The sequence below is a fragment of the Phyllostomus discolor genome, chromosome 3 (assembly GCF_004126475.2).
Source record: "Phyllostomus discolor isolate MPI-MPIP mPhyDis1 chromosome 3, mPhyDis1.pri.v3, whole genome shotgun sequence".
NCBI classification, from domain to species: domain Eukaryota; kingdom Metazoa; phylum Chordata; class Mammalia; order Chiroptera; family Phyllostomidae; genus Phyllostomus; species Phyllostomus discolor.
Genome location: NC_040905.2, coordinates 145179136 through 145202747, shown reverse-complemented (window position 1 = coordinate 145202747; position 23612 = coordinate 145179136). Strand labels below are relative to the sequence as shown.

Genomic DNA, 23612 nt, shown 5'->3' with positions numbered 1-23612 from the left:
GAAAGTCAGTTAACTTCCAACAATCACAAAAGATATTGGAGAATTCTGAAACACCACTTTAGCTTCCGTGATCAGCTGGTATTCTGTTCAGGAAATATTTAAAAGAAAAATGTTCCAATACAAACAAAATAAAAATGCTTTGCTCTAGTCATAATTTAGAAGTTAAAAAATAAAGGCTGCTGCTCACGTGCTGCTGTAGTGTAATAAAACAGGTAAGGGAGTAAAAGAGAATAAAAACCATCCAAAGCAAAGCAGGCTTATTTTGTATTACATCATGAAATTGAGGGGCAGGGGGAGACATGTCAATTTTATACCTGAGGAGAAACAGGATTTCAACATTCTGTAGATTAAAAAAAAGAAGAAGAAATCCTGCATCAGAATTTAGTTGTTCTTCATCTTCTCCCATTTAGCTTATCTGCTTTCTCCATTTTTCCATCTTTACTATGACAGCCACTAAATAATTAATTGAAAGTGGTTTCTAACTATACCACCAATCTTCCCAGTGCAAAAGTAAATAAAAACTAGAATAAACAGTGTGAAAGCTCTAGAATAGCAACTACCACACAAGCACTTCTATCTTGCTAAAAATTTTAAGGGTGGGGAGGGATATCCTTACAGAAGAACTTAAACTGTATTTTATTTTCTACAGATTATACATTACCAAAGTCTGTGTTTTATATCAAATCAATAAAGAAATAGTCAAAGGCATTCAAAACTATGCTCCTACTCTCCTGGCAAGACAAATATGGTCATTCTAAAAGTCCCAGTGACAAGGGCTAAGAATGCACAGAGTCAAAACTCCTAAGCCTCATTTAGCCAATAGGTTCAACCTCATTTTCCCAGTAAATACTCTTAAAAAGCTGTTTTAAAATGTGTGACTAGGTCTTGGGAGTTGCAATACTTTTTTCATTTTCTTCTAATGAAATAAAATATAAAGTAACACAAATATCAACATCAAGAAATCAGAGAAACAAAAATCCAACTGATTTACAAATTAACCAGTAATGGTTGTTTCAAACTTTTCTATATCCTCCCAATAGATGTTTTTTTTCTTCCCAGCAATTAGCCATTTAAGGTTTCGTTACCATAGGATACCCAAAGAAGAAACTTTCTACTTAGGTTTGCTGAGAGTTAATTTACTTCATGGTGAAGGGCTCCAGAATACACCACCCCAAATATGCCAATCTGACATAGGATTATTTCCAGCTGAAGGCAATTAAGGAACAACAGACATAGGAACGGTACTCTGCCCTCTCCTTTTCTGCCTAAAAGCAAGCCACAAATTTCCCTGTGAATGAAGGCGCCCAGTCCTCTCTCCTGTACCAGGAAGAGAAAGTAACTCACCACCAAAATGGAGAGCCAACATCGAGACCTAGAAACAATGCTTGCTACAATAGCTGGGCATACTCCATCACTTTCCACCACATACATCCTTGTCACTTCTCCACAGTGTACCAGGTCTCGGAGCTCAAACCCTCTCTCCTTTGCTAAAATGGAATATAAGCCCCCAAGTCTAACCACTTCTTTGGGTCTCAGTAATTTCCTGTGAACTCCAATGCACTGAGTAATGAAAATCGTGTGCCTCTTCTCTTTTTCATCTTTTCCTCCAGTTTTACTGAGATAAAATCAACATGTAACATTGTATCATCAGTCTCTTGTTAGGTCCAGTGACTGATTCCCCAAAGGGCCTGCTTGCCTATCATAATCACCTGAGGACCTTTCTGATGAGATTCCCAAGGCCTCCAGAATCTGTATTTTTAAAGACTCCATCAGGTGAGAATGTGCAGCCATATTTGGAATCACTGGGCTAGACTATCCAAATTCACAGCTATAGATTATAAAGTTTCTACAGAAGGATGTTCTATGGACCCCTCAGTCCTTTTTTGAGAGTCCAGAGTCTCAAAAATCTCTCATTCCCCTCCTAAAGAAGACCCTCACCAGAAGATGACCCTCCCCTGTACAAGTTATATGTCTCACTATAATTTCATCAGCTGGTCCTGTGCTTAATTATTCAAGAGTTCTGACCTCCAAAGAGGCAAGGAGGAAACATCCCAGGAAAGAAAAAGAAAACCAGAATTCTGGTCCCTGCTCTGCCACTTAACAGCCACATGGTCTTGGATTCATTTCAACAAACCTGGCCTTTCATCACCTGTTAAGTGAAAAACTTGGCCATGGTCACCTCAAGGGCTTTTCTGACTCTAAATCTCTATTATTTATCCCTTGCATCATAAAATCCATTTCACTCCTCTAACTGCAGCATCAGCAGGTATCTACGACACCGAAGTGCATTTAAGAACTTAAAGGGATGAACCGACACCCCAGCTAAGCTGTACAAGCAGTAGTGGCTTCTCGTCACAAATGCCTATACATAGGAAACAGAATGATGCATAAGGCTGAGGAAGAGTCCAGAGAGAGGGACTGAAAAAAAAAAACAACACAATCAACAGAATTTAAGCTATAGAGAAGGTGTTGTATCTGCTACTGAGGACATGTCTTAAGTAAGATATTTCCCTAATCCTCATTCTATCAAAATAGTGACACTGATTTGCTAACACCAACACAATCTAAAAATTACATACTCTCTTTTAGGACTTAGGGAAGAGACATACAGTTTCCTAACTAGATATTTTTATACCTGAGACACAGTTTCCTAATTCAGCATTATTTAAGTAAAGATTTAAGAAAATAAAATGAGAGATTTACATTTTTTCCAAAGAATGATCCCAGGGTTTTCTTACAACCCAGACAATTAATGCTCTCACCTCCTACAAAACTGAAATACAAAGAGCTGGCCCAAGAGCTCCCCAGGAGGAAGGATACACTGGATAATCAGAGAGGGCCCAAGGAACTCGGAACTTGACCTTAAAAATGTGTACTGAGACAGCATATAAGCTAGCTAATGGTGAACACCACAGGGCAGGGTCCAATCCTCACAAATTTGTTCAAACATTTCTAGGGATATGTTAATAATATCTTCTTGCAGAAGATATGTCCACTTTGCAAAGTGCAACCATTCAAAAACCAGTTTTAGAAATCTACCATTTACTACACTATTTTGTTCAATACAAATATTTACAAAGAAACTCAGAAATAAAAACACCAAGGAAATTTATACTTGAAGCTAAATGAGTCAGACCTTTCTGAACATAACTACTTTAACTCATACAGAGAATACAATGTCAGTCGGCCAAATCAAAATAGGATCACTAGAAGAGGTCCTTTATATTCAGATTTGCCTACTCAACTTTTGAAATTTATAGTTCATTATCATGGATTTTCATTTTATGAAACATGTTTATATTTTATGGATTATGAAAAATTTATGGAAGAATTTTAGATTGTCTGATAACCAGTTAACAAATGATTCCAAAAGCTTTTATAGCAACATTTCAAATGGAAATCTAGTGTGTGGGGGGACAGCTTCCAAAATGAGTTCTGTGGTCAAAAGCGGCTGGGGAACTGTTAAGTCAAAGCGGTTTCTTTTCATAACAGGGTTTTAGCATAGTTTTTAATATGCTAATGATCTGCAGTGTCGATCTTCAATAGGAAACTAGGGAAGGCAGAATTTCTCAAACATGTCTATCAATGTATTGGGTTGGCCAAAACGTTCATTTAGTTTGTTTCTGTAGGATGGCTCCAATAGTGCTTAGCTGTCTTCAACTTCATTCGAAACAATTTTGTTAAATTGTAGTGTGACAGCTGTCATATCAGCATGCATTATAAAGAAATGATCAAAATTGAATTTTTGTGCAGCCATTTTAATACTGAAGATGGAAGAAAACATACAACATTTTCGGTGTATTACGATTTATTATTTCAAGAAAGGTAAAAACACAACTAAAAGGTAAAAAAAGATTTGTACAGTGTATGGAAAAGGTGCTGTGACTGATCAAATGTGACAAAAGTGCTTTGGGAAATTTCTTGGGAGTACTGACATTTTGGCCAAATAATTATTTGCTCTGGGGCTATGTATGCATTGCAAGATGCTTCACAGCAGCCCTGGCCTCTACTGACTGGCAGGAGGGAGTTGACATACTCTAAATACCCAAATCAATAAAGGTATTGGTGAAAATGAAAAATGTCTTTTATTTTACAGAAAAAACTAAACAGACTTTTTGGCCAACCCAATAACACTTATTTTGAGGAATATTTTTTTACTGTATCTCATGGGATGAAACTTAGAAAACATCTTTTGACGCTCATGCTCACTGTGAGTTTTCTTGGGGTACTCTACCTGCTTACCAGAGATTTTCAACAGAAATTTTACCATGGTTGAAAAGGCTGTTAGCCCCCCTTTCACCATAAAGACAAAGGTGGAGGGTAGGCCTGAACAACTAATATTAATGCAGTTTATGAGCACTTGTTGAACCATCTTTTCCTTTTAATGGTGGGGAAGGGTACTAAGCAATCAAATCAGAACGCATCATCACGTCAACATGTCACAGCCTTCATGCCATTTACCACACAGTCGTTTATATCAAAAAGTTGCAAACTTCACATAAAAAGGATGTTTTGCTAAAAACAATAAAATGTAGTATCATAGCAGAAATAAGTAATAAGAGCCTTTTATTCTTTATCTTTTCCAACTCTTTCAAAAACTGTTTCTTTAAAAATTTACCTATGCTGTTCACACAAATTTGGGGAAAAGAAATGGAAAAAATTTTTCATCTGTTATCAGTATTCAAAAACAAAAGACAAATCTTCCTGTTGATATCATGGTGAACATCTAAGTAACACAATTAGCTAAAATACAGTTACTCAGCATAGATTGATGACAAACGGATGTTACTTAGTTTTTATTTAATTTACTTGATTTTCAGTTCTCTGTGAGCCTCAATCTTCTGCTCAAGGAAATACGACTGTGAGGTGGAGCCCAGGTGACAGCTCTAAGAGCTCACTTAACTTGGAGAGAATAAGCACTGCTGTCCTGATAAAAGAACAGCTAAAGTCAGCTCAGGAAAAGTCACAACTGACCTCAGAAATTACCCAGTGTGCCCTTGTCCTCTACCTCATTGTACCAGGGGAAACCTGAAGCTAAGAGTTGACATGTCCAAGGTCATATGACTGAAGTTCTGACTCCAGGTCTGACTCATCACACTGTCTTTAAGTATCTTTTACTCATTTCAAGTATTTAGTTTTATATTTTTTGTTATAAGCCAGGTAAACCAATTCGATACACATCATCCCCCAAGTGCACCACACCACCATGACGAAGCACTGGAGCCTGTCTACACTAACTTCACACATGGTCAGTGTCGGAGAAGAGCCCCTGCAGGAAGCGGTAAATAATGCTTCTATCCCTCGAACATGCTCTGCATTACGTTCTGGCTTATTCTAAAAATTTAGTCAAATCTTACAAAATACCAAGAAGATTTTCTACTCCCTAATATTCAAAACATAACACTCACTATTAAAGGCCAAAGGACCCATCCTCTCATTCCTGTCTTGTGAGGGGGGCACACACAAACACCTTCCTTTCCTTGTCCAGGACAGAACGTAAGATCTTGCTATGCTCAAATTCTATCATTGCAAATATTTACACACCGATAATGTGAATATTACCATTTACTCTGTTCGTATATATCATAAGCGAAGGACTATACAGACTACGTGAAAGGGCATTTAAAGAGGTCTCTCCCGTCTCTCAAACACAGTAATATTCTCCTTATCAGCTCACTGCTGAAATGCTAAAGCATGTAAGCTCGGGGAAGGAAAAACTAAAGGTTAACATTACACTTGCTGCCCCAAACACATGCACTCTTAGAACACTTTCAAAGATGTTATTATCAAGCTCAGAGTACACAGAAGTCTACTTTTAATATTACTGCCCATAAAACAATGTTCTGCTTTAAAAGGAAAATGAAATTTTTTTGTTGTTGTTAAATATTTTTTTTAATTTTTCCATGTTCTTGCTTCTGTTTTTTTTAAGATTTTATTTATTTATTTTTAGAGGGGCAAGGGAGGGAGGGAGAGAGAGAGAAACACCAATGTGCGGTTGCTGGGGGTCATGGCCTGCAACCCAGGCATATACCCTGACTGGAAATCGAACCTGCGGCACTTTGGTTCGCAGCCCACTCTCAAATCCACAGAGCTATGCCAGCCAGGGCCCAGAAAATGAAATTCTTAAAACTAAGTTTCACACTGCTGATAGAGTCCAGTAACAGAGAAAATATCCAGATGTGTAAAACAACAGCAAAGTGACATACAAGGAGTAAACTTATTTTCTCACATCTTTAAACACAGTCCTTTAAATATGAATAAACTATATAAAACTTCATACCTGTTATTTTGTCTCTTACAAGCTTACAAGACTCTATCTCACCGATGCTCCCAAAAAGACTCTTTAGTTCCTCCTGTGTCATGTTCTGAGGAAGGTAGTTGACTATTAAGTTGGTCTTGCTGTCCTCTGTGTTCCCAGAGTCAACTGGTGACGAGCAGTTGTTGTTTATGGTGGTTGGACCATTGGCTGTGTTATTGCAAGTTGGCCCATTAGACAGTTGTGTTTCCATGGCAGCAATTACCTGCTAAAACAGAGAAAATAAAAAATGTCAGAATTCATATTTCACAAACTATTATTAGAGATTCCATCCAAAAACTTAAACATGTCACTAGAACACAAGTCATTTTGCTGAAATTACAACAAAGCTTCAACAAGTGTAACACTTAAGCTAATTTTTACTTCATATTAAGTTATTCAATTAAGATCATGGTTATACTTACACATACATAGTCCATACATGCACATAGTACAATTTAAATCTTAAACATTCTCTAGAACCACATTCTGGGTCTATCCACATACCCTTACTCACCTGCAGTGTCCACCAACTTCAGAAAATTTAGGACCGAAGGGCAGAGAATTATTCCTAACTAAAAATCATACTAGAAAATAAAAGTGCTTATAACATGCTACCAAAAACAAACCAAAAAATGTTCTACCTAACTTTGAAGAGATTTTCAGTTTGCCTAAGAACTGCAATATTCTAAAACTGACAGACATCCGTTAACTTAAAATCAAGAAGCAAAAGTACTTTAAAAAATATGAATTTGTCAACATGTACTGTTTTGGTTACATATTGAAAATGTTTTTGATTGACAGTATCTTAATACCCCTACTGTTCATAAGAAATAAGAAAACATCAGTTGTTATATGTTAGGGAATGAAAAGGATTTGTAGGATAACTTGGGAAAGAAGCTATGAGTACTTAGTGTACCTTGTAGAAGCTAGCAAGCCATTTTTGTCAAGTTTAGCAGCTAAAGATCACCAACAAGGCAACTGATCTAACACATCAAAATAAAATCCCCAAACCACTCAATATGGTATTCTGCTTTAACTCTGACCTTAAAAACAAAACTATCCAGTCCACTAAACCAACTGTGTAAATATGTCAACTTTTGCAAACAGACCAGCCCAAGTAGTTTTCAACTGAGCACAGAAGCCTGTTGAAAATGCATCTATAAACTCCAAATATAGGATTAGAGGGAGTAGAGGGAAAATGGCCTCAAACTATTCAGGCTACTCTAAAAATCACAAGAAAATCTGGATCTAGTTTCCTAAATATCAAGCCTATGCTCTTTGAGCAAAACAGTCACAACCACAGTCCCAAATTTTCTAGAACCATCTTTCAATAGCTATCTACTTTGGGTAGCCAAGATTGAGGGGAATCCAAAAACCAAGGCATCACTGAAAGCATTACCCTTCATACTCCATTCAATACACCTTTCATCTCACCAAAAAACTCTCAAAATTGACAATTCTGAATTGATAGGATACTAATTTTAGGGAAGTTTCAACATATAAAAAGCAAAGAATATTAAACAAAATTTTAAAAGCAAAGCAGAGGGAGTGTTATAGGAAAAGAAAAAAATAAAGGTCTTTTTAAAAATATATTGCCTAGGAAAAATAAGAGGCATAACAGTGGATAAGTATGTAGGCAGAAATCTCTGCTGCTGAGAGATACTCTTAAGAGAAAGCAGCACAGGGCATACTGAGACTGGCTAGACAGGACAAGAATCAGTGCTATCACAATAAAAAACAGGAGGCAAATCCAGAGCACCTATGCAATACCAAACAACCCATAACCCCGTGAGACTTCATTTCCTTTTCCAAAAAATGGGTATTTATTCTACAAGCTGCAAGCTACATTTCTAGGACAAGTATTCTCAGGGATTGCTAAAGAAACAGAAAAATAAAGAAACCTCTGTAAACCTGTATGAAAAAAATCTGACACAATTCAACATACGCATTTTATTATAATTAACAAATTTATCTGAAACTGAGAAAGGGGGTTTCAGATTTCCTAATAAATCACAACTGTTCCAGTTTGTAGAATATTAGCTTTGGGTCACTTTCCACAGCAAAATTTGTGTGGGATTAACCTTTGCCCAGCAGTTATGAAAACAATGAGCTGCAAGATGAGAGAAGCCAAAGCCAATTAAAACAAATCACTATTCAAAAGTTAGGGTATGTATGTGCAGAAATGAGGTAAATCTCAAATATGAGACTTGAAATAAAGCTCACTGGGATAGCATTTGAAATATAAAGTGTTCACTGACTGAAATTAGCAGGATTTAGCAAGGACAACAAACACTCCTCACTTAATTGCACATTTATTTCCGTGTTCAGGTGGCAAGGATGAGCTCCTAAGCCAACATTCAAGTGAACAGCTGCAGTAGGCTGTGTGCACTGAAAATTACAGCATCTCTCAGCTATAGGACCATCTGCTCAGAATAAAATGATACTAATGTGCTATATTTTACAAATAATGCATATTCCATTGATAGGCTCAACACAACTGTTCACAGAATGCAAACTCTTTCAACAGTTACTGGGCAAATAATTTCCAGCCAGATTTACAATTTCAACATTTTTTGGAGCATCAGGAATTGTGAATAACTTCAAAATTTAGTAACCAAAAAAATACATAGTAAACAGAATGTAAAGAATGTAACTTAGTATTTAGACCATACCAAAACTTTTTTGTTTTTGTTTTTTAAAGCTTATCACTCTTTTCTTTGAGTCTGCACTAAGTCCTCATTTAGATTATAAAAAGAGACAAAAGCATGGTTCTGGTGCTACATATACCACTATGGTTACAATTGCAATGTGCCTTATGTCCTAATGATGGCCATACCGTAACAGGCTGAATGTAAGAATAATTAATTAGTATGCCAAATGAAAAGTTCAAGTGTTTGGTATGGCCTCAGCACTCCTGCAACATGCTAAAAAAAAGTAGCCTACAGAATTTAAGAAAAATCCCACAGACCCCAGTCCAAGGCTCTGCTGCCCACGAACCACTTCTAAGCAGAGAAGCCACATCACACAGTCTGACTGCCATGTTAGTTTGGAGTTGCCGTCTGCAATATGGACACAAAAAGTACCGTATGTTAGATGAGCAAGATAATGCAACAAATCAGTTTGTACAAAATTTACAGTGATTGTATTAATATTCCCAGCACGTCCATGCAGTGTGGCTTAATTGAATTTGAGGCAATTCCAATCTAATCTTTCCAAATTCATTTTAACATGTAGTTTTCTTGCACAAATTAAGCATTTTAAATTAAGAGCCTGATTTCAAAACAGTATTAACTGGTTACCTTGGCATCTATCCTAAATAACTACCTTAAACCACATCTCAAAAAAAGTTTTTAAGTAATAATAAAATAAAGAAGAACACTGCATGCTGTCCTATCTCTTATGGATGTGGGAGAAGGGAGGAAATGTGAATGAAATTTTATTGTAAGAAAAGGCAGTCATGCAATTTATAAGTGAATGCTTTGCACAGAAGCATTCTTTCCCCCAACATATCAGAAGGGCATTAAGAGAAGCCATATTTGCCCACACTGTTACATTATACTATAAATGATCCTTAATCCTGGGACTGAAAATTAAAAGTAAATCGGAACCCTGTGAGGTTATTCTGCAACAGTTTCACTGAGAATTGTTCACATATACTAAAAGGCAGTAAACCAGCATCCTTCAATTGAAATAATTGGACCAATAAATAGGATTGTTTGGAGTAATGCTTATATAGGATGTCAGCTTTGTCCCTGAACAAAATCAAGTGAGCATTTTTTAATATGTAAATTGTAAACCCAGCACGATTTGAAATTAGTGTTGCTATGAGGCCTCCAATATAGTTAATGGGCCATTTACCACTTATTACAACTTGCCCAAATACAAAACAAAGCCACCAACACTGGCATGAAAGCCAAAGTTTACATTTTAGCCATATATGCAGATGATTTAAATGGTCAACATAATATTCAGAAAAACTCATCTCTGAAATAAACAATGGGTAACAAAAAGGAGCTGAGAACAGCTTTTGTTTGTGTATTTATGACAGTAAAATCTTCATCCTTAGAGTTAAAGCTGGCTGAGATTTCCTCTTGGTGCAAGTGATGACACTGGTAACATGTAAAAATGGGTCCCATTTTCTGGCATCTACCGAAGGGTTTAACTATACTCTCTACATGGTGCCATGGGAATGTTTTATTCTTCTTCCCTTCTCCCACTGTTACCAGAGAATTCGGTCTGATTCTATGTTCTTTATTAAAAAAAAAGAAAAAACTTATAGTTGAGCTGTGAAAGAGTTGATCCTGTGAAAGAATAAAGTGCTTTTAAGACCAGAACTATTTTGACAATAACCTAATAGGGGTTAGACTACGTAGGTGGAATAGATGGGGGACCACACCCGACAGGTTGAACCAAGCTCAAACTTATGTCCTGAATACCCTTGGGAGTTAACATCTAAACATTCGTCATTACATAAAACCACAGATTCAAATTTAACGGCTTCAGTTCATTCTATTCCATAGGAGGAGATACTATCGACACCCCTCTTTTCTGAAACCCCAGGGATTCGAACAATCACTTTATTGTACCAACTAGCTAGGGGAAGCTGTGTATGGAAAATGATTCTTCTAGCCCTGGCTGGCGTAGCTCAGTGGATTGAGCACGGGCTGGGAACCAAAGTGTCCCAGGTTCGATTCCCAGCCAGGGTACATGACTGGGTTGCAGGCCATAACCCCCAGCAACCGCACATTGATGTGTGTCTGTCTGTCTGTCTGTCTGTCTCTCTCTCTCCCCCCTCCCTTCCCTCTCTAAAATAAAATAAAATAAAATAAATAAAATCTTTATAAGAAAATGATTCTTCTGCACTTTTACATTTCAAGCACCCCAGACAGTTTCTCTGCTTGAGGCAGACACACACCTTTATGGGAAGTTATAAATAAGTTGCTCACATGGCCCTTACCTTTATGCTGGCCAACAATTCAGTTACTAAAAATGTAAGCTACTTCCCCTTCATTTAAGGACGGGCAATTCTGCTTTACTCAATCCACCACAGACAACCGGGCTGGGAACTATTTATAGATTCCACTGGCTCTGAAACTCTTTGGAAGGAGAAAAAAAGGCCACGTTCCAATGACACAAAACCATTAATTTTAAGGCTGAAAAAAATCTTTCAATATATTTTCATGTCTCAATTTTGACATCAATTGTGCCAATTGAGACTGCTTTTTTCTCCTGTTATTCTTCATGCAATAATTTATGAAGGCACTTTAGTGTCAATCAATCTAGAATATTCTAAACTTCCCTGGGCTCCAAGACAAAATGATGACATGTTAGTTTGGTGTGGCATGATTTCATGGGGGGGGGGGGGCGCCTCCATGTCTTCACACTCACACAGTCTTACTTCCATACATCTATATAGACGTTTTAAACTGAACTATTTTCCCTTTTACTTAATTGGCCCTCTGTGTACTTTAATTTATAAAGTTCCTTACAACTGTAGATTTTAGGAGAGCAATGCTATTGCTTGATTTCTCATATCAGGACCAATAGTTTTCTAGTCACGTGAAAGAAAAGGAAAAGTCTGTATTTTCCAATCTTCCTAATAAAAAATTCCAAAAACTTCTTTACTATTTTCAAACCTCTGAGAGACAGCCATCAAACAAAATAAACTGCTAATCAAACACATCCTAAATATATTCTGAGGATTTTCATTAGGAACCTTATTGGCAATGGAGCTTTCCAAGATCTAGAACCCACACGATTTGGGGACCAGACCTCTGAGGGTTAAAGTCATAGCAGGACTGCTGAAAGGGCCACGGTACATCCCCTGTTCATGCCTGTCTGTTGGTACCAGTCTCTTCATTGCTATGGTTACCATATTAATCTGGGCCCTCACCTCTCAGGAGACTATTGAATTCCAGCCTCTGAAAAGGTCCCCCTCCTCATTCTAATCCACACTAACACTATTCACAGGCAGATTTTCCTAAACCCTCAATAACCACCCTCCACTCCTGCCTATCAAATTAAGCGCCAACTCCTCAGTATGAATAATCTAAACACCTGAGATCCTCTACAAACCCACTTATTCAAGTGCCTAAAAATCTGAACCACTCCATGTCCCTCAAACAGCTGCATTTACATTCAAAGACATTGGCTTTGCTCCTGTGGTTCCATCTACCTGAAGGGGCTCCAGCCATACCCACCCCACATCCATTTCAGGGGTGTATAGACACTAAGCATTCAAAAACAAAGGTAAGAACATGAACATTTCCTGTAAAAAAAAATTGAGGCATGAAAGGGTAATCACCTCCCGAAATGCATGCAAACTTGGTAGCTTGTTTTGCTATCCCATCTCAAATATTTCAAATCTGAGGTAATTATGATTGTGTATTTTCAGTTTTTGGCACACCCCATCAGCCATCCTTACCCACCGGAATCCAAATTCTTGTTAAATGGCATAACACAGGAAAACTACTTTGAGTGACCACTTGTCTATTTTTTTATATCAAGAGCTTAACACATCAACTTGCCAACTACAAAACAGCTGGAAGCCAACACAAGTCCAAAAACATGGTACAAACATGCTCCAGTCCCCTGGCCAACAGGATTTTGGAGATGTGTATCTGAAATCTGGGTCTAACTTGAAGAAAATGGAGGAAGCAAAGGTATATGTGGAAAAAATGAAAACAGATTTTAACATATTTAAGTTACAGATTTCTACTAGTTTTCATGCAAACTAGAAAGTTTAAGCAAACACAAAAGATAACAGCTCTAGAAAGAATCAGGGCTAGCATCAAGGGTGAACATCTCTCTCATACTAACAAGGTCCAGCTTTGGTAAAGTGACCACGGTCTGGATGCCTATTTTGCAGCAGGAGGGTTCTCAATCCCTCAAGCAGCACAGTACCAGGGCGGAATCAGTACCTGGGCACTGCCTTTCCTCTGACGACACAGAAGTCATTTCTCTCAAGTTTAAGAGCAGAACCTACCTAAATAAAGACAGCAATACAGGCCAAAAAGCATCTTCCTTTGGGGGCAAAGGACTAAAGCACTCAAAATAATTAGTGAAGTGAGTAATGAGAGCTTACAGGTGAGAGCTGGATAAGCAGCCAATGGAGCCATGTATAGCAGACACCATTCCAACAGGATAACATTTTATCTTTCCCACAAAAAAAATGGCATTCTGAGGATGCATTTCGTCTCTACTAAATTTAAGCAATAGCCGAGTCAGCCGAGCCCTAAAATCATGGGGCTGATGTTATCAGCTTCAGGAATGACCCATAAGGGGTCTTCATTTTGCTTTGTGGTTCCTAAAATTATAAAGGTTTGTGGTTTTACACTTCGTGGGATTTCCTCAATCCTAGAATCTGTCAACTCCCCACCCCATTATAGCCGCCTCACCTGCTCTATGCATTCCTCAGCCTTATCAAACTCAGCTTTTGGGCTTTGGGGTGAACAAGGGTCCAACAGCTGCAGGAAACAGAAGGGAACTGTTCTTTGGCAGTGAAAGCTAACATTTCCCTGTCTCTTGGCCCATTATGACTCCCAGACAAACTACAATCTTTCCAATGCCAGTACTTCTGAGGTTTTGTAGTTCTAGAAGTGGCAGGATTATAAACTACAAGATTAGAGAGTAAAGCAAATGAGTTTAGGGGTCCCAAGTCCTTCCCTTCATTCTAGAGTCACTTTAGGCATCCATGCTGGGCAACAAGAAAGTAAAGATCTGGTGAGAAAGATTTCCTCAAGTTTCACACACAGTTCCTTCATCCATGCATTTAACAAAAATTTGTACGCAGCTCCCATGAGCTAAGGACTGTCCTTGGTACATGAGATACAGGAATAAGGACGTATCCTGGAGCGTACATTTGCAATGGGAGGTGTGCACAGCAGACCAAGAATGAACATACATAAGAAAATAGTATATTAGCTGGAAAGGTATACTTTGCCATAAAAGAAAATGGAAAGCAGAGTAAGGGTGCTGAGAATGCAGAGTCTCGGGATGAGCAGTTTCCAGTATTAAACACCAGGCCTCATTTTGAAGGTAAGTTTTAAGCCAAGGTTTGAAGATGTGAGCCAGCTGCTATGATACGTATAACAGCAACTCACCTTAGGTGTCTCCATCCTAATCCCTGAAATCTATAAATACCTTATGTTATATCACAAGGGGTATTTAAATTGCAATGGAATTAATTTTGCTAATCAGATTACCTGAGGTGGGTAGATTACCCTGGATTATTCAGGTGGGCTCAATGTATAAATGGAAGCAGAAGGCTGGCGAGTCAGGTGTCAGAATGATGTGAAGTGAAAAAAGTCTGGACCTATCATCACTGGCTTTGAAGATGAAAGGGAGTCACCAACCAAAAACTGTGTGCAGCCTCTGGAAGCCAGAAGGCAAGGAAACAGGTTCTCCCATAGAGCCTCCAAAAAGGAACGCAGTCCTTCCCACACCTGATCACAAGCCAGTGAGAGCTATGACCTTCAAAATTGTAAGGTAATAAATTTGTACTGTTTTAAGCACCAAGTTCATAGTTACTTGCTGCAGATGTAGTAGTAAATAAATATGTCCCCACAGGGATAGCCAAAAGAGCAGCATTCTAGGCAGAGATCAGCCAGGGCGAAGCTGGACAAAGCTCTAGAGAGAGGAGTCTAAGAAGTAATGAGGCCAGACCGCAACGGGGTCTTACGGGTATGTATACAAGGGAGGAACAAGTTCTCTTCAAAAATCTTAGGGTCCCTGGCTGGGTCTGAAAACTGAATTGGCAAAGTCAGGTTAACTGGAGAAAAGTATACAAATTTTACTCAATTTTTACATGTACATGGGAGCCTTTCCAAGAAAATGAAGACCCAAAGAGGTAATTTGAGCAGGAAGCATGTATACCATTTTGGAAACCAAGTTCTGAAGAACTGGCAAAATAAAAGGGTAAAGCTGAGGGATTGTAAAATAAGTTCACTAAGGTTTGTTTGTACAGATTTCTTGGCCCTTAATCCTCTTCTCTGGTGACAGGAATGTCTTCTTTCCTCCTGCTACTCTCTTTGGAGAGTATCTTTTGCCTGGGGGTTTTAGGACCTGTTTCAGGGAAAAGGGTGAGGGAGGCCAAAGGGACTTTCTGGTTCTGCTGTTTTCTCTAACTCCTTCAGCTGAAGACATTCAACATGCCAAGGTGCCATATTTTGGGATAGGGTGTCCTCAGCCCCATCAGAGGCTACTGCAAAGAAAGGAAAACACAGAGAAGATTTCGAGCAAAAGAGTTCCTCCTACAAAAGTAAATCTCGGTGTGGTTGTGTGGGAAGACTCAGCAACTCCGGACGCAGGAAGACCAGTGAAGAAACAACTGCAGTAATCAAGGGGTAGAATGAGAGTGACTCCAATCAGGAGTGTATCAGAGGAGAAGAGCATATACCCAGAAGGAAACTTGTTTCTAATGCACTCCTTTAATTACCTCAGTAAACTGTTTAAATTGGTTTAGATTCCACTTGCTCATATTCAAACAAACCACCGATGTGTTTATTAATTTCTAAGCACTAAGAATACAAGATAATTAAGCAAAGAAAAGCTTCTACAGAAGTTGTGTCAAAGGGGAAAAAATCTTTTTAAAAACCCAACATATGAAAACCTGAATTTGTATTAAAGCAAGAATTTAGCAAATGATTCATTTAATGGCAATGTAAGTTTTTAAAAAATCAGAGCAACTTAAAAGATGCAACTACCAAACAGAGTATTCAGAAACTGATTTTAACCTGTGAAGCCCCATTAAAGCAGTTAGAATACAAAATAAGATAATATCTCAAAGTTCTCTCCAAACGTTTAAAAACACAGCAGATGAAAGTAATGAGAGTAAGTTACATTTTGTGAAATGGAAGTAAACTTTCAAGTCTATATTCTTCAACTGGCCCCTTTATTCACCTAGTTGTGATAGTTAAGCCAGGGGTTAACTCAATCTTGGTTATGGGTCTGAATACACTACCTTCTGGTGATGAATCATTCCAACCTTTCTTCTTTCATTCCAACATCAGTGGGCCTAATTAATTTCCATGCCATTATTTGGCTATAGAACCTTAAAAAGGGGGATGAATGTAACAGGAATAAAATCAAGTACTCCCACAGTTTTGTAGCAGAGTTCCTGTTGGGTATAGGCAGATAAATTTGAATTGCTAAATTAAGACAGTTAAAGTAGTAATCAACATAGAAATGGGATTAACTTCACATTCTACAAAAGTCACAGCTAAAGGGAACCCCCTCTGGGTAGTACAAATTGTGAAAGACTGATTGAAAATCCTCAAATTAATCCCAGTAGTTGAGTGTTTTCATTAGGTAGGTTAAAAACATAGCTCCTCCGTAGGATACAGACACTAACACACTGTCACTGTCAAGTTCCAAAATAGAAAGCATGCCTCGTCTTACAGGGGACATAAAAGACAAGGAAGTTTTATGGTCACCAATACCAATTTTAACTCAGTGTAATAAAGGACCACAATACTCCATTTGGCCACTAAGGTTACTTTACTCTTCACTGTCATTTAGTAGGAGTTACAGATGGAAAACCAAAAATTAACTTACACCATAATAAAGTCTGTAAAATAAAATACAAGCAAAACAAGGTATATTTCATTAATAATGTAAGGAGGCTACAGATATTTCTGTTGAATTTCAGAGAAACTGAAAATAAAGAAGAGGCTGCCCTGGGACATATAAAGTCTTGTAACTAAGTAATACACTTTGGAGAGAGGAAAATGCTATCCCCACCCACTGCAGGAGTGCAAACCTTGATCAACCAGACAGCAGTCTTCCTCTCTGCAATGTGATCATCTCAAATAGAAATGTATTTTTCTTTTCAGTTGCTACTTCAAGTCCTGAAATTCCCAAGAGATACATACTTTTGATTCAGAAACATGACTAGGAATTATTTAGAATGGAAAGCTGGAGGTGTTAACAAACAAAGTTCACACTGAGAACATTTTATTTCCTTTGGTCTACCTCTCCTCCTTCTTCCCAAAAGACAACTGTCTTTACACTTCATTCCAGACAGAAAAAAACACCACTGTGTCTTCTTATGGTAATTAAGTTCCTGGTTATTTACTACTTTTTAAGAATGAAGAGGGTGGGGAGAACTGGCATTCAATTAAAGTGTTATTTTTAGTTCTACTGATTCCAACTAGGGGAGGGGGTCTGAGGGAGAGAGGATCAAGAGAAGATTTCTGGTTAATCTGCTGCCTAAAGAATGTGTTTAAGAGTTAATGCTGGAAAGGAAGGAGGGAGGGAGGGAAGGAGTTAATTCTTTACTGCTCTGGGAAAGCCTTTCTGAGCCTCAGACTTTGCTTGTTACATCCACAGCACACCTGGTCTGAGAGCCGGAATCAAGTGCTTAGGTTCCCTGTCAGTGACTGCAACATCAACTTCCGTCAGACTTCTCACTTCGAAATTTATCAGAATATATTAACTAAAGCACAAGTTAAACAAATGCTTAAGGAATCTCTCAAAATACATTGGAGCAAGGTCACCATTGTATAAATGAAAAAAAATGAAGGGTGTGAACATATACATAATATAGACCTATTTATGTATGTACACACATATTTCCAAGAGCTGATGAGAAGCAGTACTCAGCTCCCATAGAAGTGGGGGAAGGAGGCACATATGTAGTAACAGGCTACATCTTAACATAGGAAAATATTTCTCAAGACTCAAACCACAAAAGCACCTGGCCTTTGAATTATTTCCACACTGGTTAAGAGGCAGAGGGGCTAAAGGAGTCTGTGTTCTTTAAAAGCTTTAATTATATACACATAATTTAGTAATATGTGAAAGCACTTTACAAATTCTGAAGTGCCAAGTGAACACTAGAGACTATTATCACTACAAGACAAAGGAAGATGCCTCTTTTAGAATGTTACCATAGAGAATATGCTTATCTGGCTTTTAGGTGAGGCTTATTTCGCCTTTTCTTTTTCCCATGTCTAAATGGACAACAAGGGTGCAGAGTTGTGTTGGGAGCTTCTTGACAGAAAAAAGAATACTGTGGCCAGAAAGGGAAGGATGTAGACTCTGCTCAGTCATGACTGTCAACTCCTGTGCGGGGCGCCTGGAGCAGATGCTGTTAAACTACATTTAGCACACAGTCACAAATAGTGACTAAGGAGGACAAGAATTTTTACTTCAAGTGCTGCAATTTTTAACCCCAGACCTCCAAAGACTATTTAAATACATAGGATACCAATAGCCTAAGTGTTTCACATCAGAATTTCAGCCTTGTCTATTTAAATTTACCATACTTTAAAAAGTACACCACCACCACCACCACCCCCACACACAGTGCCCGTGCTCCATCCTCTCCAACTTAGTTTTGTCCTACTCAGCTGCTCAGCCTCTTGGGATCTTAATATTTAAGATTAGAAACTGCTACACCTCACTGTTCCTTTTGCTAAGAACTCCAAGGATGAATCAAGCATCTTCTACTTATATTTAGATTTATTAATTCAACATAAGGAAAGAGTACAGTAGTCGCACTCGTGACTGTACTCTGAAACCTAGACTGGTAATGTGCACATTGAGATGTATCACGTGGTGTCACAGCTTCTATAATTCACACATCAGGGGAATGACCCACACACAGTCAGACAGTCTCCTCCCATTTTTCTATCATAATATTCAAAATGACCTGAATTTAAACATTCATTTTCTAAGCCTGCACTTAGTTTTAAGATCATGTTTAATTAAAAGAAAATAAAAATAAAGAAGGCATCCTCCTGAGCTCTCTGAACCAAATCGTAGGATTTGAGTATCTTTTGCTACAGGAAAGAGGTTCAGATTATTTACTGCCTCTTATAGAATTCAATGAAGCCTACTACTAAAAAAGGGTAGGAGAAAGCATTTACTGACTCCTCATTCCAGGCAAGTCCTCAAGCTAGATATTTCACAAATAAAATCCCACTTAATCTTCTCATGTACTATGAGCTATATACAATATCTTAAATTTACAAATGAATATTTCAGAACTTCAAGAGTACATACATGTATAAGTAGAGAAACGGGGACTTGAAACCAGTGCTCAGACTATCTAAAGCCTCCTAACTGATCTCCCTGATTCCACCCTTGCTCCTTCACCATTCCACAGCTACAGCCATCTACCCAAAAAGGGGTCAGCATCCCACAATTGTTTCTCTTTTTAAGACCTTTACTGACTACTCCATGCTGCCTACAGAGCAACAGCCGGCAGTGAGGCATCGGACTTGACCTCGTTCCCACCCACCTCTCCGTGGGGCATGCCTCCCACTCCACACTGGGCGCAGGAGGTTCTAACCAGCTCCCAGTGGTTCCTCCCATGCCCAGGCTGCTTCCCACTGTTATTCACACTCTTTTCTCCACCTGCAACTGCCTCTCTACCATTCTTCTCCTGGAAACAGAAGCATCCTAAGTACTCAAAAGGAGACACAATGCCTCCAGGAAGCCTTCTGTGGGCCGCTTAGTTGGGCCTCTGTGCTCCAGTTAGCCCATACACTGAGCTCTGTCACAACAGCAATAAATGTGCACAGAGCTCCATACAGAGAAAGAGCATTGATGCCATGATTTGCAATTCAAGGTAGAAAATAAAAAAATTCCACTTATTTAAGGGACTTTTCATGTGGTTTACATTCACTGCCAAGTGAGAAACTTTCCACTGCAACTCTATCTACCTGGAGGAACCAAAGTCACCGCAGGTGATTAATAAAGGGGAAGGTATCTTTATAGTAGGCTATCATCCCCCACCACTAATACACACACATCCCTTTCCAGATATACCTACTAATTCTTATGTTATCTGCTCAAACTTCAAGTTGAATCAGCATTTTTAAAAAAAATTCCCAGCTACAAGCCTTTGTTAAATTAACGTAAGCCTCAAGAAGGAAGGGAGGGAGGGAAAAATGGGAGTGATCTATTATCAAATCAGTTTAAAATAAGCAAAACTGCCCTTACTGGTGTAGCTCAGTGGGTTGCACATCACCCACAAACTGGAAGGTCAACGGTTCAAATCCTGGTCACCAGCACATAACTACCTAGGTTGCAGGCCAGGTCCCTGTCTGGGGGCATGCAAGAGATGGCCAATCGATGTTTCTGTCCCTCTCTTTCTCCCTCCCTTTCCCTGTCTCTAAAAATTAATAAATAAAATATTTAAAAAACAAACCTCAACACCAATGTGAAAAACCAAGACCACACCAAACGTTTACCCCTCTCTTTGCCAACCCAGCTGAGGTCTCCAACATCTCTGGTTCAGTGGACCTAGACACTAGGAAAACCAGGACGCCCCAAACATACTCATTTCACCACTCATGCTGCTTCTCCAGACACACCTGCACCCAGAGAATGCAAAGGCTTTGTACACAAGGCAGTCTTTAAGAGCCTACAGTCTGGAACAATAATCTCCCTGGATGAGTTATACTGAATATTGTGCCAAGAAAAAGATAAAAGGGCAGAGTCATTGCTGCTATGGAAACTACCATATCTAACTTAAACTGGGCATATATTTGAGAAGAAATCAAGCATTTTGCTTCCCAATGTTTAAAATACAAAAGAATGATAGGCGACTGTACACAGTTTTCACATTTAGACATTAAACTGAATTTCCACCTCATTATGAAAATATGAAATTACAAAAAAGCACAAACTTAAGTTTATCTGATTTAGGACTGCTAAGAGTGTCTTGGTATCCATTTTCTGCTATGCCTTTACGTCATATAAAGAGCAAGTTTCTTTAAAAGAACCCCTCAACATCCTGCCTAGTGTGGCTCAGTTGGTTGGAGCATCATCCCCTGCAGCAAAAGGTTGGGGGTTCAGTTTCTGGTCAAGGCACATACCTAGGTTGCAGGTTCCAGGCCTGGTCTGAGTGCTCATGGAAGGCAACCAATCGATGTTTCTCTTTCTCCCCACCCTTTTCTCTAAAATCAATAAATATATTTTTAATTTTTTAAAAAAGAACTCCCTCAATATTGTAGGTTTAGCACACAAATTGCTTGGCAGTAAGCACACAGTACTTTACCACTGACAGGACTTTCAGAAAGTGCCTACTATGTTACCAGACGCTAGTCTAATCTACAGCAGTTACAACTGCAGTCTCTTTCAGATCAGCCTAAAAGAAACTTTTGCCATCATCTCCTTTTATCTCAAATGCATCTGGGGGGAAGGATCCTCAAGGCATTCTTGAGACTATGGTGCCAAACCCAAATTTTTCACTCTTTTTCTGTAAAGAAAGCAAAACACAAGAGATCTACACAAGTACTTTTTTAGACATATTTTTTAAAGTTCCTTGACTTGATTTTGATTCTCTAGTTGAGAATCAACATATAATGAAAGCAGAATGCTTTAGATATGTGATTTTTCTGTTCCCTTAGCACCCCCACACCAAGCATGTTTTTGTGAAATTAATTTTTTGTCAGGCCAACACCCAGGATTCACAACACAGAGCTGGGGTCGCAGGACTTACATTTGAGCTGAGGAAATAGGATACTATGTTTCATTCTCTATTTAGAGAGCAATGCTGGGGGAAGGGAATCGTCCCAGTAGAAGCAGGAGTCATTTCTGACCAGACAAAACTCCCACTGCACAACAACATTCAGAGTGAATTTCACTGCTACCAGATCAAGAACAAACAATTACTATGCATCAATGGCCAAGACACAGCATTATTTCACTAAAGTAACTTCTATTCTAACTGAAAATGATCCATATTCTTGACTTGCTGAGACGAAAGACAGCCTCCTATATCTAATAGTGACTAGAATCCAAACAAATGATTCCTCTTGTTTATCTATCAAGGTTGGCTACACATTAACAAACACCTATTCAACAAGGCCAACAGAAGTGACAGCCAGGTGGCTGCTTTCAACATTCTTCTGTGGTATAGTTCATCGTATACCTAGTGGCATGGTGAATAAGACCCAACAGTGGCTCTGACCAGTGGGAAAAAAAGTTGGGAGAAGAGGAAGCACGAAGAGGGAGGAAGTCAAAAGTCTTCCTAAGTATTATGCATTCAGGTAACCAGTTAGTAAAACCACAAATAAAACTAAAAGATGACAAAGGGGCACAAATTCAAAAAGAAGTCACAGGATCACATTTGAAAGAAGGAATAAGGAGAGGTGCCAAAATAGTGATCAGTAACCATGTAAGATCATGCACATGCCCCTTGGAGAAAACAGAGACGGAAGGAAACGTGCGGCCAAGCCATGGATGCTCTTCAAGATCTCCAGGCCAGAGTTGCCACTGGAAGCCAGAGGGTGGGTTTTGTCTACACATGTGTTATTTGGTCTATCCAATGTCTTTTTTAAATATTAGTAGGGTTCAACAGTTAGAAATTTACCAATTTCACATTTACTTAAGAAAACATTACTGGCTTCCCTTTAAAAAAATAAAAGATAAGTAAAAACCCAGAGAGATTGGCAACAGAGGCCACATTCCCACAGACCTATTAGCCAGCAGGCTGCCCTTTAAATGGATCATATTCTTTGAAGTTCCCCAAATACCAGGGAAAGTCACTGCTTTGCCTGGATGCCCTGGTTCCTGCAAGGGCTGGATCACAAGTGAAACATCATAGCCTAAAGGTCAAACATGCTGAAGGGCATGTGGGTTTTCTACCATGGTGGTAGAGAGGTTCAGAAGACCAGAGTATTGACACGTGGGTGGAGGACAGAGATAATTCTACAGTACAGAGGTATAACTAATGAAGGGCTAGGGCGGGGTGAAATAGTCTTAACTACTTTTGACATATCATATTCATTTAAATTCAGGGTCTTTTTAAATTCTTTTTAATCCTCACCTGAGGATATGTCTACTGATTTTCAAGAAAGAGGAAGGGGGAGATGAGGAGAGAGAAACATAGTTGGGTTGCCTCCCATATGTGCTCCAACTGAGGATCAAACTCTCAACCTGGGTATGTCCCCTGACTGGGAGTTGAACCCACAACCTTTTGGTCTATGGGATGACACTCCAACCAACTGAGCCACCCGGCCAGGACTAATTTCAGGATTTTTTGTTTTAGACCCTGAAATACTCCAAGAAATAACCATAATGAAGAATGAAGCCAAAGAGCATCACTTCTGTATTATTATACATCTTAATATTACTGCCACATACATTCAATGCACTCTAAAATGAGACCCATTTCGGCACAGTGTGCTACTGTGGATTGGAACTAGAAAGCAAGCTTGTCCACAAAGAAGTACATCCCTTCTGGAGGCTGAGAAGAAAGTTAATTCAGACCTAAACAAATATTTTCATACCGGAAAGAAGTGGAAGGATCTATTAAGTGCTTCATCTCCAGGTTTGAGGAAATGGGGGGATGAGGACGGAG

At 38.8% G+C, this 23612-nt stretch overlaps 1 protein-coding gene across 9 annotated transcripts in view; it reads right to left on the bottom strand.

The window, feature by feature from the left end:
• Positions 1-23612, bottom strand: part of ELAVL2 (ELAV like RNA binding protein 2) — a 127908-nt gene that overhangs the window by 60948 nt on the left and 43348 nt on the right. For 4 of the 9 annotated variants that reach the window (XM_036021536.1, XM_028517402.2, XM_028517430.2 and 1 more), the window contains exons 2-3: positions 9267-9357; positions 6281-6524 (exon numbers count right to left, since the gene is read on the bottom strand). In XM_036021536.1, the coding sequence (XP_035877429.1) occupies positions 6281-6524; positions 9267-9338 (316 nt within the window). In that variant the 5' untranslated portion in view covers positions 9339-9357. Of the gene's footprint in view, positions 1-6280; positions 6525-9266; positions 9660-23612 lie in introns of those variants that run through there. The other 5 variants (XM_028517415.2, XM_028517422.2, XM_028517446.2 and 2 more) reach the window with 3 other exon arrangements.